Raw genomic sequence first — 16,324 nt, 5'->3', positions numbered from 1 at the left:
TCTAATATTTTCATTTAGTATGATTACAAGGAAGGAATTTATTAAAACAGTTTCATTTTGTTTAAGGGTTTACTGATAATAGTCTGTGACAGATGCCATACTCTTAAAAAAACATGTCAGCAACAGTGGGACATTTATCACTTATACAAAAAAACAAACAAACAGTATTTTCATGTAGAAAATGGGCTTTTTATTGTGTTAGTCATCATTTCTAAACCTCAGTATAATTTCTTGTTTGTTAATGTCTTAATGTATCCAGTATCTCATTTTTCAATGTGTAAAATTAAAAATGCATTTTTAATGTTTACACTTATATAGCTAATTCCCCAAAGGTGAACAGTGTGCTTAAACTGCACTGATTACCTTCATTTTCAATATGTAAATAATTATTGTCTATTGCAAATGAGTTATGGATATTCATTTTGCTTTCATATATGTTTGTATTCTAGATATGGAAATCATCCTGCCTTTTACAGGTACAAGACTAAGAACGGCAGTGCCCTTCCACTGTTTTATGTCTATGATTCCTATATCACAACAGCTGAAAAATGGGCCAATCTGTTAACCAGCTCAGGGTCTCAGAGCATTCGCAACTCTCCTTATGATGCATTGTTTATTGCACTTCTAGTAGAAAAAAAACATAGATATGAAATTCTTCGAGGTGGTTTTGATGGAATTTATACGTATTTTGCCACAAATGGCTTTACTTATGGCTCATCCTATGAGAACTGGGCTAAGCTAAAATTTTTTTGTGATCAGTTCGACCTAATGTTCATCCCAAGTGTGGGCCCAGGATACATAGATACCAGCATCCGTCCATGGAACACTCAGAACACTCGCAACCGAGTCAATGGGAAATATTATGAGGATGCTCTGAGTGCTGCACTCCAAGCCCACCCCAGTATAATTTCCATCACCTCTTTTAATGAGTGGCATGAAGGAACTCAGATTGAAAAAGCTGTTCCCAAAAGAACCAGTAATACCGTGTACCTGGATTACCGGCCTCATAAACCAAGTCTTTATCTAGATCTAACTCGTAAGTGGTCTGAAAAATACAGTAAGGAAAGAGCAACTTATGCATTAGATCACCAGCTACCTGTTTCTTAATGCATTGATTAAAGTTTAATAATTATAGAAATCACCTAATTTCTATACATTCCTTTTGTTTTGAGTTATGGAAAGAAAACTGTCAAAGTCAGTATATACTATTATCGCTAATAAAAATAATTTGTACATTTTTAAAGGTAGTAATATTATCATTGCCACCTTTCACAATGGTGATGTTGCACTGAGAAAAGTGCAAATAACATTCCTTGTGTCATAATTTGGTGAATTTCTGACTGGAATTGAAATCCTGCTTTATAGCTATTTTTGTTTCACAATAGGTAATTGCTTGTGTTATATAGAGTAGTTAGCACACAGTTAAATCCTACCTGTATTCTGGGCCCAGAGAAAAAGGACTGTGTACATATTTGGTATGTCTATTGAAGAACAAAGACCTAAAAGATAATGTACATGGTTCCTTTTTCATTTTTTTAATGATCCAGTCAACTTCATCATATTAGCATTCAGACTCTGGATAACTCTCCAATAACAATTCTTCAGAAAAAAATCATATGCCTTAAGCCTTACTGTGAACCATATTGTGTTAGGAAGGTCTGCTTTCTACAGCACAATATGTATCATCATTTGCAGATTTTTGGTTTCCTAGAGCTTGCTAGGTGTTTTGCATGTCTAATGTTTCTACATTATAATGCTGAATTTCAGGCTTTAGAAGTAAGGAAAATCTTTTCATAAAGGTTAAGGATTGCTTCTCAGTTATTAAAAAAAAATAGCTGCTCTACAATTATGAAAATACAGTGCCTCAAATGTTATTTTAGGATACGCTGTCACTTTAACTTATTTTATTATTCATATTTTTAAATTTAATGTTAATCAGAGACCAACTGTTAGATAAGAAAAAGTTGATGCTATCATTGGATTGCCTTCTTTTAAGATTTTAAGCTATTTTAACTAAAACTAATAGAGAAAATTTACTTACCATTTCAAATTTTAAGGATATGGAAATGAAAGTTCATTACTAAATTTGACTTTTTATTAGGTATAACACTTGATGGAAATATTTAAGACTTTATTGTCTATAATATAACATCCCCATCTATAAACATTATACTTTTATGTTACCTAACAGGTTAAAGAGTTGTGATCCATTGTCATATTGTGACAAATTAATCATCTGTAAAAATGAATCTCTTTACTTTAAAAACTAGAGCATAAAATATACTCTATTATTATAGTTAATATTTGTAACTAGAACTATAGTAAAAAATCTAATATATATGCTATTACATGAATTTTTTAAAGATATTTATTAAATGTAAGCAATAGGGAAATACTAAACAATACATATAAATATTCTGAATATATGGACATTCATTCAGAAACAAATTAGCAGTGGGATTTATCATAAAATAACTCATTAGACAGTGAAATTTAATTTTAAGCAGTGCTTTTGAAGTTAACTATCATGTCTTTGAAAAGAAGCATGATTAATGTTAAACTTATTTATAACTGAGAATTTGCCATTTCTCAGAATGTTCAGACCATGGGAAACCAGTATAATAGTAATTAGTAATTCACCTTGTAGAGGAAATTACAAGAATAGATCACTATAATGTTACAACTAAGCATCTCCATAGGAACACTCATACAGATATAACCTGTGGATTTTTTTTCTTACATCCAGTTAGCCACTACCACTATATGTTATCTTAGGGATAAACTCTAAATATGGTATACTTAATAATATTTATAACATACCATATTTTATTAAAGTTTAGTTAGATCTCTAACAAACAGGAATTTTTGTCAATGCTTATGTTGTATGTTTGAACCCATAATGACAATTTTATGAAATAGTTCTGAGATTAAGAGAAAGTGTATAAAAACAAGGTCAGCAAATCCTCAACGCAGACACCACCATTTCTCTCCTGCTCCCATTGCAGACATATAGATAGATCATCTAGGAGTGCAGAATTTCCCTCTGAGCTTTGTTCTAACGCACTACCCCAACCAGCCACTGACAGTTGGTTTCAAAGTAAGATAAAATAGATTCTGTCTTCATTGCAGAGTTAGTTAATTCTCAAGGGAAGCATGTTTGGAATCAGCTCTAATGATAGTTTACTGATTTGTAACTATTTGAATATCATGTTTCTTTTCTCCTGTTCTTAAAAAAACAGTTATTAGAAGGAATTATCTCTAATAATTTTGTTAGGGAAGAATGCTTTCAAAATCTTCCTCAGGTATTCATTACAGCTGCCTTTACCATTTGACTTATAACAAGTTTAGATTGAATAATCAAAAGAAATCAATTCTTTGCTTTTATTTAATTCAATAAACTAAAGTAACTGTTAAAGAAAAAACAGTGTAATATATGCAATGCATGAATCAAAATGAATTATTTTATGGTTTAATCAGTCTAATTGTTTTGACTGTATAGAAACCAAATCTTTCTTTTACTACTCTCTTTAAGGACTGATATTGTCAAAAACTGCTGTAATTGATGTTGATCTCAGCTGTATATTAACTTTTTTGTTTTAAGAGTAATTTTAAAATGACTATTTTGTTACACGAAGTAGTTAACTTTCACCTAATAAAAGCATACGCAGAATAAATTGTATCTTAGATATAAAAATCTGTTTCTTTTTTATGAAATGTTTAATTTCTGATTAACAGTTCAAAAGTAGTATTCAGTCGCCACTCTATATATCTTCTCTATTTGAAATATACAGCATTTAAAAAGTAGATATCTTTTAACTGTACTTTTAAAATCTGTGAATTTGTTATACACACAAAAATATGAATTTTTTAAATTTGGAAGATGGTTTCTTATTTTTTTATTCTTTGGGCATAATCATATATGAGCTCCAACATCCTTTAGAAAATTTATCTTCCCCTAAAACAGCAAAAGTAACAAGCCACTTGAGAACCTACCAAGTTCATAACCAAGCCCTTTTTGAAACTGATCACAGTTATTCAATTTAAACACAGTGACTGCTCGTAAACTCTATAGTGCCTACAGAAGCAGTCCTTAAAAGTCTTTATCTAAAATTTGAATTAAGGTCGAACACTCTCATGTCCCATAGTGTAGAAGCAATACTTTATTTACGACCAGCAAAATTTAATTTATTTTTATAAATATTTACAATTTCAAAAGGAAAAATTGAGCCAAAAACTTTTTTGGCTCAGCTATTCCTTTTTTAAAAAAATACTGTAAATTTAAATGTACTTTAAATTTGAATTATATACTGTTATGTATCCACATAAAGGCTAAATGTTATAGTAAGCTTAATATAGGATTATTATCCTTCAGAATGCAGGTACTACTTTGGCTTACTTACAGAGTCATCCTTAGTCAAGTCAAAGAACTTAGCGGTAGTGCTATTATATTACAACTGTCAATGAAGGGGGGAACATTTTTCAGTGTTATTAGATTTTGTTGTTATAATTACCATTTATTATATCAAAAGACAAAATAATTTAAGACCTAATAAGCAAATAGTCATAGATCTAAAATTTACTGAAGTCAAAACATAGTGGCACTTTTTATATTGTATGTTCTAAACTTCATTTAAAGCATCTTATATATTGAAGTTCAAATTTCTCACTTATATAACCTTAAATGTAACCATAAAGTTAAAAAGCCTTTTAGAGTCTATTTCATTGAAATATTTCATGAAACAAAATAATGATGTACCATGGTAGTGATAATTCTGTATACAATTCAACTTATAGTATATGATTGTATTGTCATGCTTTTGTGTTTTTACTTTAGTTTTTTTTTTATTACTTTTTATTAGAATATGGTTGCTTTACAATGTTGTGTTAGCCTCCACTGCACAACAGAATGAATCAGCCATACATATACAGATATCTCCTACTTTAGATTTTTAACCTATTCTTTTAAAAAGTCAAAACAACAATCATTATAAACAGCACAAAGTGGCAGTCTTCTGCTACTCAGTAGCATTTAAAATACATTAATTATGTCCATGCATAAAAGTATTTTTCAGTCCGTTTTATAAAAGCCGTTTTCAAAGCACTATATATCAACATGTTAATTTGATTATAGTATCTAACAATGTGACTTTTATACGGATCTTGAAAATATATGCAAAAGAGAAAAATACTTAGAAGAAATTCAATTGTAATGCATGCAGTACCTTTTAGAAATGTATATGTTTGGGCTTCCTTGGTGGCGCAGTGGTTGAGAGTCTGCCTGCCAATGCAGGAGACACGGGTTCATGCCCCAGTCCGGGAAAATCCCACATGCCGTGGAGCAGCTGGGCCCGTGAGCCATAGCCGCTGAGCCTGCGCTTCCGGAGCCTGTGCTCCGCAACAGGAGAGGCCACAACAGTGAGAGGCCCATGTACCGCAAAAAAAAAAAAAAAAAATGTATATGTTTGAACACAGTCACCTAAGAATAGCAGCCACACTTTTTTTAGTTTATACACACTAAATTTATATTTGAGTACTGCCGTTCTATATATCGTTAATTACCCAAACATATTATCCATATGGCAGACTATTAAGCCATTACTATTAAAATTGTGCAGTCCAATCTGACTTCATGTAAAAAGCTGCAAATCTGATAGCTAAATTCTACTTGAAAATTTGCTGCACTGTTACATTTAAAGTACATTCTTGAAAATTATGCTCTTGGCTTTTTAAGGTATCTTGTAAGAACAATATTTAGTGACAGTCATTATATGAACAGTAGTTGTGCTGAAATTCTGTTTTATTTTTCCTCATGAGTGTTTGCAGCTAAAGGCTTAATTTAATCCTCAAATAAAATATTCCATTAATGCACATTATTTTCTCATTTCATTTTTTTACTTGAGTCATTCTTAAATAAAATGTAGGTAGTGTTTCCTCCTATAAGAATATGTGCATGCTGATTCTTTGAAAAAAGGATTTGACATATTTTTCATAAGAAAACTTACAAAATTAATATATATAAACGAATGACAGAATTTTAAAAAAGGAACATAACATGTATGATACTAGCATATATGGTTGACTACACATTTGGTATTGAGAGCTTCTGAGTAGATAATGCAAGATTTTATATGGCTCTTGTTGCCAGAAAAGAAGCACCTCCTTTCCTATGCAAGGCAAATTTTGCCTTGTCAATACATTTTAAAATACATTTCTCAAATAGGTGTTATACCTAGGGTCAAAAATGCAGAAACCTACAGGAGACTGTCAGGCAATATAAGTAAATGCATCAGGTTTAAAACCTATAGAGTCATAGCGACTGTAGACAACTGTCATCTAATAAGAGTAGTTGCTAACAGCTCCTGTCAGTGTTGCCCCTTCTGTAGCTGTGGGTCCCTAAAACGAGGAAGTATGTATGCCTGCTTGTTTGTAAATTTTTCTAATTATAACATGCTGGCAGATACTGCAAAAGATTTTTAAAATATTCACTGGTTGGCTCTGGTTCATTGGTCATTAGTTTGTGACTGCTGATGTAAAGAATGTAAAGCTGGATTATTAAAAATGTCCTGAATGTTTTATAACACTCAAGGGGATTTCATATGACTAGTTATTGTGATGATTATTGGATATATTCCAAGTATAAAACAATAAAACACAAGTCAGTGAAAGTGAATCCATGTGGCTCAGATGATGTGATAGCTTTCCCCAGGTCTTATCTCATCAGAAATTAAGGCACCAAAAAAGTGACTTAGGTGCATATCTCTCAGCCAATCTTCTCTATTATTCCTCCTAATTTGACTTTTGAATAGCTGATTTGAATTAATACTTACTGAGAGGGACTTGGAATGCTTTTTATTCTGTTGCTTTTTAGATATAGATCCATTGTGGAAGCCTGGCAAGTAGGTAGAAAAAAAACTGTAGGTAATTGTGTTTAATTCTAGTCTCCACTTCTGCAACCTACTTTCTGTCCTTTTGCTGCCTGCCTGCCTGCCTGCCTCTGCCTACCTGCCCGCTATTCAGCCTTCCTATCTTTCTTAGTCTCAACTCACCTGCCTTTCTTACCTGCTTTGTTTCAGAAAGGATGTTAGTGATTTGTTAGAATACATAACGTGTAACAATATAGTCTTAAAAGGAGAGCAAGAATAAAAATACACTTATTGAGCCCAGCATTAAATAAAAACTGAATAATGTGGTAAATACACTGCTATACTGGTGGTCACAAATTTAACTCCAAGCTTTGAGGAGCCAGTATGAAAAAGAACATCTCATCATGTGCACATTGTGCATTGTCCATAGTATAAGATAGAAATTAATTTCTCAAGAAAAGTATAGCTGCTTTGCTATTAAGAGAAGAATTTCTTCTGTGGAGTCTCATAAAGAGGATACTAATAATATAATACAATAAAGATTATATTAATCTTTTTATGGCTGAGTAATATTCCATTGTATATATCTTAATAATGAGTGTAGTGGTGAAGGGGATATACACTTAAGTCAGGTGCTAGCTTCTTTCAAGATACTTACATTTTTTAACTTATAAAGCATTATGTTTTAGGTGATGCAGTTTACATTTTTGGATTCCTTATGTCTAATCAGCTATAGCCATGACAGAGTTTTTCTCATAAATAATCAAAATGAAAGGCAACTGAGTCAAATATAGATTAGTTCCAGAAAGGAAAATGAAATTAACTATATAGCTCAGAATTTTATATAGAAAAAGAGTTACATTTGCTGAATTGGTAGTATATTAACCATAGCTCACCATTCATTAACAAAAAATCAAAACGTTTACTATGATCTGTCCAGTTTCTGTATCTTTAAAAGGAGGGGGTTGGATTGGATGATGGCTCAGATTGCTAATCAGCACTAAAATTATTTTTATATTAATGTTATTAACAGCATCAAAAGAAAAAAGAAGTCTGCATTTCTATAATTAAGACAAAAATCTGCTGGGGGTGGCGGGGGAAGAATTCTATAAGATTATACCAACCTTAAAATTAACATTTGTCATCCACTCTATTTTATTACTCTAATCGTTTCCTTTCAGATCACATTGTTGTGGATATTAAATATGTTAATACAAATAAAGTGCCTAAAACAGCCCTGAAACATGGTAATGTTCAACAAATGTTGGCCATTACTGTCATTTTTATACTCAAAAGAACAACCCAAATGTCCTTCAGTGGGTAAAAGGATAAATTAACTTGGTACATTCATACAGTATTGCTTGGCAACAATAAGTAACAAAACACTGATACATACAACCACATGGATGAATCTCAAATGCATTATGTTAAGTAAAAGAAGTCAGCCTCCAAGGATTAGGTACTTTATGATTCTATTTATATGACATTCTGGAAAAGACAGAACTACAGACAGATTAGTAGCCACTAAGGTTTAGGAGTGAGGGAACTATTCTGTATCCTGACTGAGGTAGTGATTACCCGAGTCTGTACATCTGCCAAAATTCAAAGCTATACAACTCCCCCACCAGCATACCCAAAACAAATGAATTTTCTATATATTAATATTTTTAAAAACCCACAATGTGGTATTAGTACACACTGATACAAATGGCTAAAATTAAAAGGACAATGCTAAAGCTCTCATACTTTTCTGGTGTTAGTATAAAACATTTCATCTACTTTCAAAAACCATTTGGCATTTTCTTGTTGAGTTAATCATTATCTTTACTATATGACCAACAATTCCTCTTCCACTAGTAGTAGACTTTCTCATCTTCCCTCCTCATTCTCTCCATTCATGACACTGTCATTCATGCCACACAACCAGAAACCTAAGGTCATTCTTTGCCTTATCACACTTTCTCATGCTCTAAATCCCATCAACCATTAAGTACTACTTCCTTTTTTCCCTATTTCCTAAATATTTATGCTATTCTCTGTGTGTACTGTTTCTGATCATATCCAGGACATCATCATTTTTCACTTGGCCTATTATATCTTCTCAATTAGTTTATATACCTACAGTATTGTCTAACTCAAATCAACCTCTAGACTCAGAGTCTAGGCCATTCTCTTGCTTCAAATTATGTAAGTGACTCCCAATTGCCTGCCTACAGAAGAAAGCACAAACTTCCTCACAGGTATACAAGATGTCCCATTACTGTCCTATACCTACAACAACAGTCTTCTCTTTTTTTTTTTTCTCAGAATTTCTGCTATAGTAATATTATCCCTCAGATTATACTTCAGAGGGATAACCAAAACTTATAACCTCATGAAGACTTGGGTTCTTGTGTTTTATTTTATTTTCAAGTGATGTCTTTCCCATTGTTCCTCACTTAGTTTACTCCTACTGGAAAAAGGATGAGAATTGGACAGAAAAGTAAAGGAAAAAAAGGAAATAAATATTTCTAACAAGAATCTAATGTGTATCAAACACTGTGTTAAGTGCTGTCCATGTTATTTCACAGAATACTCATCCAACATTCTGAGGTAGCTTTTCTTTATTTTATAGTTAAGAAAACTATATGTACCAAGATTGCCAGTGTCCCACAGTTGAGTAGAAATAGAGCTGAGAAAACTGCCATTCTACTATAGTGTCAACTTATGTGGTAATATTTCCCTACACCCAAGGTTTTTCCTACACTCATACAGGTTAGGCAGAGTACACTTCTAGCACCTACTACTTTGTTTTGAGATAAGTTTCAGAAATAACTTTGCTTTAATTTCTTTTAAGAATATAAAATACACATAGAAAAGAGAACATAATATAGAAGTTTCTTTAAAAAATACAGTCATAGATCCAACACTAAATTTAATGAAATGCAGCATTCCCTGGAACTTTGAAGCTTGGCCCTAATTAGTGAGTGTGTCTTTTCCACCTTTATATTCCCAGTACCCGGCACAGAGCAGGTGTGAATTAAACATTTGTTGAACTGAAGATAGATTCATATGAAGCTTTGCATTTACAAAACAATGTTACACAAGATTTCTGTTCATGAACATTTCTTATTGTTATTCTATTCCCCTTGGGCTACTTGCAAGAAAACTGTAGACGTCTTCCATGCTTTCATGGTTGTAGCCAAATAATATTGGCATATATAACTTCATTTTATCTGCATTTACTAACATTAAAAATGCAGCTGTAGGAGACCTTCAAGTTAGCAGAGGAGTAAGATGTGGAGATCACCTTCCTCCCCACAAACACATCAGAAATACATTTACATGCAGAACGACTCCTACAGAACACCTTCTGAATGCTGGCAGAAGACCTCAGACTTCCCAAAAGGCAAGAAACTCCCCATGTACCTGGCCGTGTGGCTGACAGGGTCTTGGTGCTCCAGCTGGGTGTCAGCCCTGAGCCTCTGAGGTAAGAAAGTGAGTTCAGGACATTGGTCCACAAGAGACCACCTGGCTCCACGTAATATCAAATGGCAAAAGATCTCCCAGAGATCGCCATCTCAATGCTAAGACCCAGCTCCACTCAACGACCAGGAAGCTACAATGCTGGACACCCTATGCCAAACAACTAGCAAGACAGGAACACAACCACACGCATTAGCAGAGAGGCTGCCTAAAATCATACTAAGTTCACAGACACCCCAAAACACACCACCGGATGTGGTCCTACCCAACAGAAAGACAAGATCCAGCCTCATACACCAGAACACAGGCACTTGTCCCCTCCACCGGGAAGCCTACACAACCCACTGAACCAAACTTACTCACTGGGGGCAGACAACGAAAACAACAGGAACTACGAACCTGCAGCCTGTGAAAAGGAGACCCCAAACAGAGTAAGTTAAGCAAAATGAGAAGACAGAGAAATACACAGCAGATGAAGGAGCAAGGTAAAACCCCACCAGACCAAAAAAATGAAAAGGAAATAGGCAGTCTACCTGAAAAAGTATTCCGAATAATGGTAGTAAAGATGACCCAAAATCTTGGAAATAGAATGGAGAAAATACAAGAAACTTTTAACGAGGACCAAGAAGAACTACAGAGCAAACAAACAATGATGAATAACACAATAAATGAAATTAAAAATTATCTAGAAGGAATCAATAGCAGAATATCTGAGGCAGAAGAACGGATAAGTGACCTGGAAGATAAAATAGTGGAAATAACTACTGCAGAGCAGAATAAAGAAAAAAGAATGAAAACAATTGAAGACAGTTTTAGAGACCTCTGGGACAACATTAAACACACCAACATTCGAATTATAGGAGTCACAGAAGAAGAAGAGAAAAAGAAACGGACTGAGAAAATATTTGAAGAGATTATAGTTGAAAACTTCCCTAATATGGGAAAGGAAATAGTCAAGTCCAAGAAGTGCAAAGAGTCCCATACAGGATAAATCCAAGGAGAAAAACACCAAGACACATGCTAATCAAGCTATCAAAATTAAATACAAAGAAAACATTTGAAAAGCAGCAAGGGAAAAGCAGCAAATAACATACAAGGGAATCCCCATAAGGTTAACAGCTGATCTTTCAGCAGAAACTCTGCAAGCCAGAACTGAGTGGCAGGACATATTTAAAGTGATGAAAGGGAAAAACCTACAACCAAGATTACTCTACCCAGCAAGGATCTCATTCAGATTCGACGGAGATATTAAAACCTTTACAGACAAGCAAAAGCTAAGCGAATTCAGCACCACCAAACCAGCTTTACAACAAATGCTAAAGGAAATTCTCTAGGCAGAAAACGTAAGAGAAGGAAAAGACCTACAATAACAAACCCCCCCAAATTAAGAAAATTGTAATAGGAACATACATATCAATAATTACCTTAAATGTAAATGGATTAAATGCTCCCACCAAAAGACACAGACTGGCTGAATGGATACAAAAATAAGACCCATATATATGCTGTCTACAAGAGACCCAACTTCAGACTGAGGCACACACACAGACTGAGAGTGAGAGAATGGAAAAAGATATTCCTTGCAAATGGAAATCAAATGAAAGGTGGAGTAGCAATTCTCATATCAGACATAATAGACTTTAAAGACTATTATAAGAGACAAAGAAGGACATTACATAATGATCAAGGGATCAATCTAAGAAGAATATATAACAACTGTAAATATTTATGCACTCAACATGGGAGCACCTCAATACATAAGGCAAATGCTAACAGCCATAAAAGGGGAAATCGACAGTAACACAATCATAGTCGGGGACGTTAACACACCACTTTCACCAAAGGACAGATTATCCAAAATGAAAATAAATATGGAAACACAAGCTTTAAATGACACATTAAACAAGACGGACTTAATTGATATTTATAGGACATTCCATCCTAAAACAACAGAATACACTTTCTTCTCAAGTGCTCATGGAACATTCTCCAGGATAGATCATATCTTGGATCACAAATCAAGTCTCGGTAAATTTAAGAAAACTGAAATCATATCAAGTATCTTATCTAACCACCATGCTATGAAACTAGATATCAATTATAAGAAAAAAACTGTAAAAAAATACAAACACATGGAGGCTAAACAATACACTACTTAATAACCAAGAGCTCACTGAAGAAATCAAAGAGGAAATCAAAAAATACCTGGAAACAAATGACAATGAAACCACAATGACCCAAAACCTATGGGATGAAGCAAAAGCAATTCTAAGAGGGAAGTTTACAGCAATACAATCCTACCTCAAGAAAGAAGAAAAATCTCAAATAAACAACCTAACCTTACACCTAAAGCAATTAGAGAAAGAAGAATTTAAAAAACCAGAGTTAGCAGAAGGAAGGAAATCGTAAAGATCAGATCAGAAATAAATGAAAAGGATATGAAGGAAACGATATCAACGAGCAATAAGACTAAAATCTGGTTCTATCAGAAGATAAACAAAATTGATAAACCATTAGCCAGACTCATCAAGAAAAAAAAGGGAGAAGACTCAAATCAATAGAATTAGAAATGAAAAAGGAGAAGTAACAACTGCCACTGCAGAAACACAAAGGATCATGAGAGATTACTACAAGCAACTATATGCCAATAAAATGGGCAACCTGGAAGAAATGGACAAATTCTCAGAAAAGCACAACCTTCCGAGACTGAGCCAGGAAGAAACAGAAAATATAAACAGACCAATCACAAGCACCAAAATTGAGGCTGTGATTAAAAATCTTCCAACAAACAAAAGCCCAGGTCAGATGGCTTCACAGGCGATTCTATCAAACATTTAGAGAAGACAAACATTTAGAGAAGAGCTAACACCTATCCTTCTCAAACTCTTCCAAGATATAGCAGAGGCAGGAACACTCCCAAACTCATTCTACGAGGCCACCATCACCATACCAAAACCAGACAAAGATGTCACAAAGAAAGAAAACTACAGGCCAATGTCACTGATGAACATAGATGCAAAAATCCTCAAAAAAATACTAGCAAACAGAATCCAACAGCACATTAAAAGGATCATACCCCATGTTCAAGTGGGGTTTATCCCAGGAATGCAAGGATTCTTCAGTATATGCAAATCAATCAATGTGATACACCATATTAACAAACTGAAGGAGAAAAAACATATGATCATCTCAATAGATGCAGAGAAAGCTTTTGACAAAACAGAACACCCATTTTTGATAAAAACCTTCCAGAAAGTAGGCATAGATGGAACTTACCTCAACATAATAAAGGTCATATAGGATAAACCCATAGCCAATATTGTTCTCAATGGTGAAAAATTGAAACCATTTCCTCTAAGATCAAGAACAAGACAATGATGTCCTCTCTCACCAGTATTATTCAACATAGTTGTGGGAGTTTTAGCCACAGCAATCAGAGAAGAAAACGAAATAAAAGGAATCCAAATCAGAAAAGAAGAAGTAAAGCTGTCACTGTTTTCAGATGACATCATACTATACATAGACAATCCTAAAGATGCTACCAGAAAATGACTAGAACTAATCAATGAATTTGGTAAAGTAGCAGCATACAAAATTAATGCACAGAAATCTCTTGCATTCCTATACACTAATGCTGAAAAATCTGAAAGTTTGGTAAAGTGGCAGGATACAAAACTAATGCACAGAAATCTCTGGCGTTCTTATACACTAATGATGAAAAATCTGAGAGTGAAATTAAGAAAACACTCCCATTTACCACTGCAACAAAAAGAATAAAATATCTAGGAATAAACCTACCTAAGGAGACAAAAGACCTGTATGCAGAAAACTATAAGACACTGATGAAAGAAATTAAAGATGATACAAACAGATGGAGAGATATACCATGTTCTTGGATTGGAAGAATCGACATTGTGAAAATGACTATACTACCCAAAGCAATCTACAGATTCAATGCAATCCCTATCAAACTACCACTGGCATTTCTCACAGAAGTAGTACAAAATATTTCACAATTTGTATGGAAACACAAAAGACCCCGAATAGCGAAAGCAATCTTGACAAAGAAAAACGGAGCTGGAGGAATCAGGCTCCCGGACTTCAGACTATACCTCAAAGCTACAGTAATCAAGACAGTATGGTACAGGCACAAAAACAGAATATAGATCAATGGAACAGAATAGAAAGCCCAGAGGTAAACCCACGCATGTATGATCACCTTATTTTTGATACAGGAGGCAAGAATACACAATGGAGAAATGACAGCCTCTTCAATAAGTGGTGCTGGGAAAACTGGACAGCTACATATCAAAGAATGAAATTAGAACACTCCCTAACACCATACACAAAAATAAACTCAAAGTGGATTAAAGACCTAAATGTAAGGCCAGACACTGTCAAACTCTTAGAGGAAAACATAGGAAGAACACTCTATGACATAAATCACAGCAAGATCCTTATAGACCCACCTCTTAGAGAAATGAAAATAAAAACAGTAATAAACAAATGGGACCTAATGAAATTTAAAAGCTTTTGCACAGCAAAGGAAACCATAAACAAGACAAAAAGGCAACCCTCAGATTGGGAGAAAATATTTGCAAATGAAGCAACTGACAAAATATTAATCTCCAAAATTTAGAAGCAGCTCATGCAGCTCAGTATCAAAAAAACAAAAAACCGAATCCAAAAATAGGCAGAAGACCTAAATAGACACTTCTCAAAAGAAGATATACAGTATGCCAACAAACACATGAAAGGATACTCAACATCAATAATCATTAGAGAAATTCAAATCAAAACTACAATGAGTTATCACCTCACACCTGTTGGTCAGAATGGCCATCATCAAACAGTCTACAAACAATAAATGCTGGGGAGGGTGTGGAGAAAAGGGAACCCTCTTGCAAGCAAGAAACGAAATTGAGTTATTTGTAGTGAGGTGTACGGACCTAGAGACTGTCATACAGTGTGAAGTAAGTCAGAAAGAGAAAAATACCGTATGCTAACACATATATATGGAATTTTAAAAAAAAGGTTCTGAAAAACCTAGGGGCAGGATAGGAATAAAGATGCAGATGTAGAGAATGGACTTGAGGGCACAGGGAAGGGGAAGGGTAAGCTGGGATGAAGTGAGAGAGTGGCATGGACTTAAATATAACTACCAAATGTAAAATAGATAGCTAGTTGGAAGCAACCACATAGCACATGGAGATCAGCTCGGTGCTCCCACCCTCCCTATCCCACGTAAAAGGGTGGGATAGGGAGGGTAGGAGGCAGATGGAAGAGGGAGGCAATATGGGGATATATGTATAGCTGATTCACTTTGTTATAAAGCAGAAGCTAACACACCATTGTAAAGCAATTATACTCTAATAAAGATGTTTTAAAAAATTAAAATAAAATGAAAAAAAAAGACTCTCCAGTAAGACAAAAAAAAATTTTTAAAAAGAATGGGTTAAAAAGTAAAATAGGTAGCTATTGGGAAGCAGATAGGAAGATCACCTCGGTGCTTTGTGTCCACCTAGATGGGTGGGAGGGAAACGCAAGAGGGAGGAGATATGGGGATGTATGGGTCTGTGTAGCTGATTAACTTTGTTATACAGCAGAAACAAACACACCATTGTAAAGCAATTATACTGCAATAAAGATGTTAAAAAAGAAAAAATACAGCTGTAGCTCTATTTCATAAGTTATTATTTTTAATGAGCCTTTTATACAAAGTCAATTTTAGGGTAGTTCCATAAAGCAAACAAAAACACTAAGCAAATAAAAAGAAAACTCCATTGCTTACATAATAGACTCTTGTGTTGATTTAACATATTAGTGGCAGAAATTCTAGAAGTGTCCCAGTTTAACAGACTTTTAATCAGTCATTTATTCTCACAGTATAATGCTTGAGAGAGTCATAACTTCTAAGATATTTGCATAATCCCTGTGCTTTTTCCACTAAATATTTTGTTAAATTTAACACAGCTATTAAAACAGAGCATGAACCA

At 34.0% G+C, this 16,324-nt stretch overlaps 1 protein-coding gene across 1 annotated transcript in view; it reads left to right on the top strand.

The window, feature by feature from the left end:
• MANEA (mannosidase endo-alpha) overlaps positions 1–4,170 on the top strand; it is an 85,431-nt gene extending 81,261 nt beyond the window's left edge. The window contains exon 5 of the mRNA XM_007115363.3: positions 450–4,170. Coding sequence (XP_007115425.1) covers positions 450–1,107 — 658 coding nt within the window. The 3' untranslated portion in view covers positions 1,108–4,170. The remainder of the gene's footprint in view (positions 1–449) is intronic.
• The last annotated feature ends 12,154 nt before the right edge of the window (positions 4,171–16,324 follow it).

Source organism: Physeter macrocephalus, chromosome 10 (genome assembly GCF_002837175.3).
Source record: "Physeter macrocephalus isolate SW-GA chromosome 10, ASM283717v5, whole genome shotgun sequence".
NCBI lineage: Eukaryota > Metazoa > Chordata > Mammalia > Artiodactyla > Physeteridae > Physeter > Physeter macrocephalus.
This window is presented reverse-complemented; position numbering and strand designations above follow the sequence as displayed.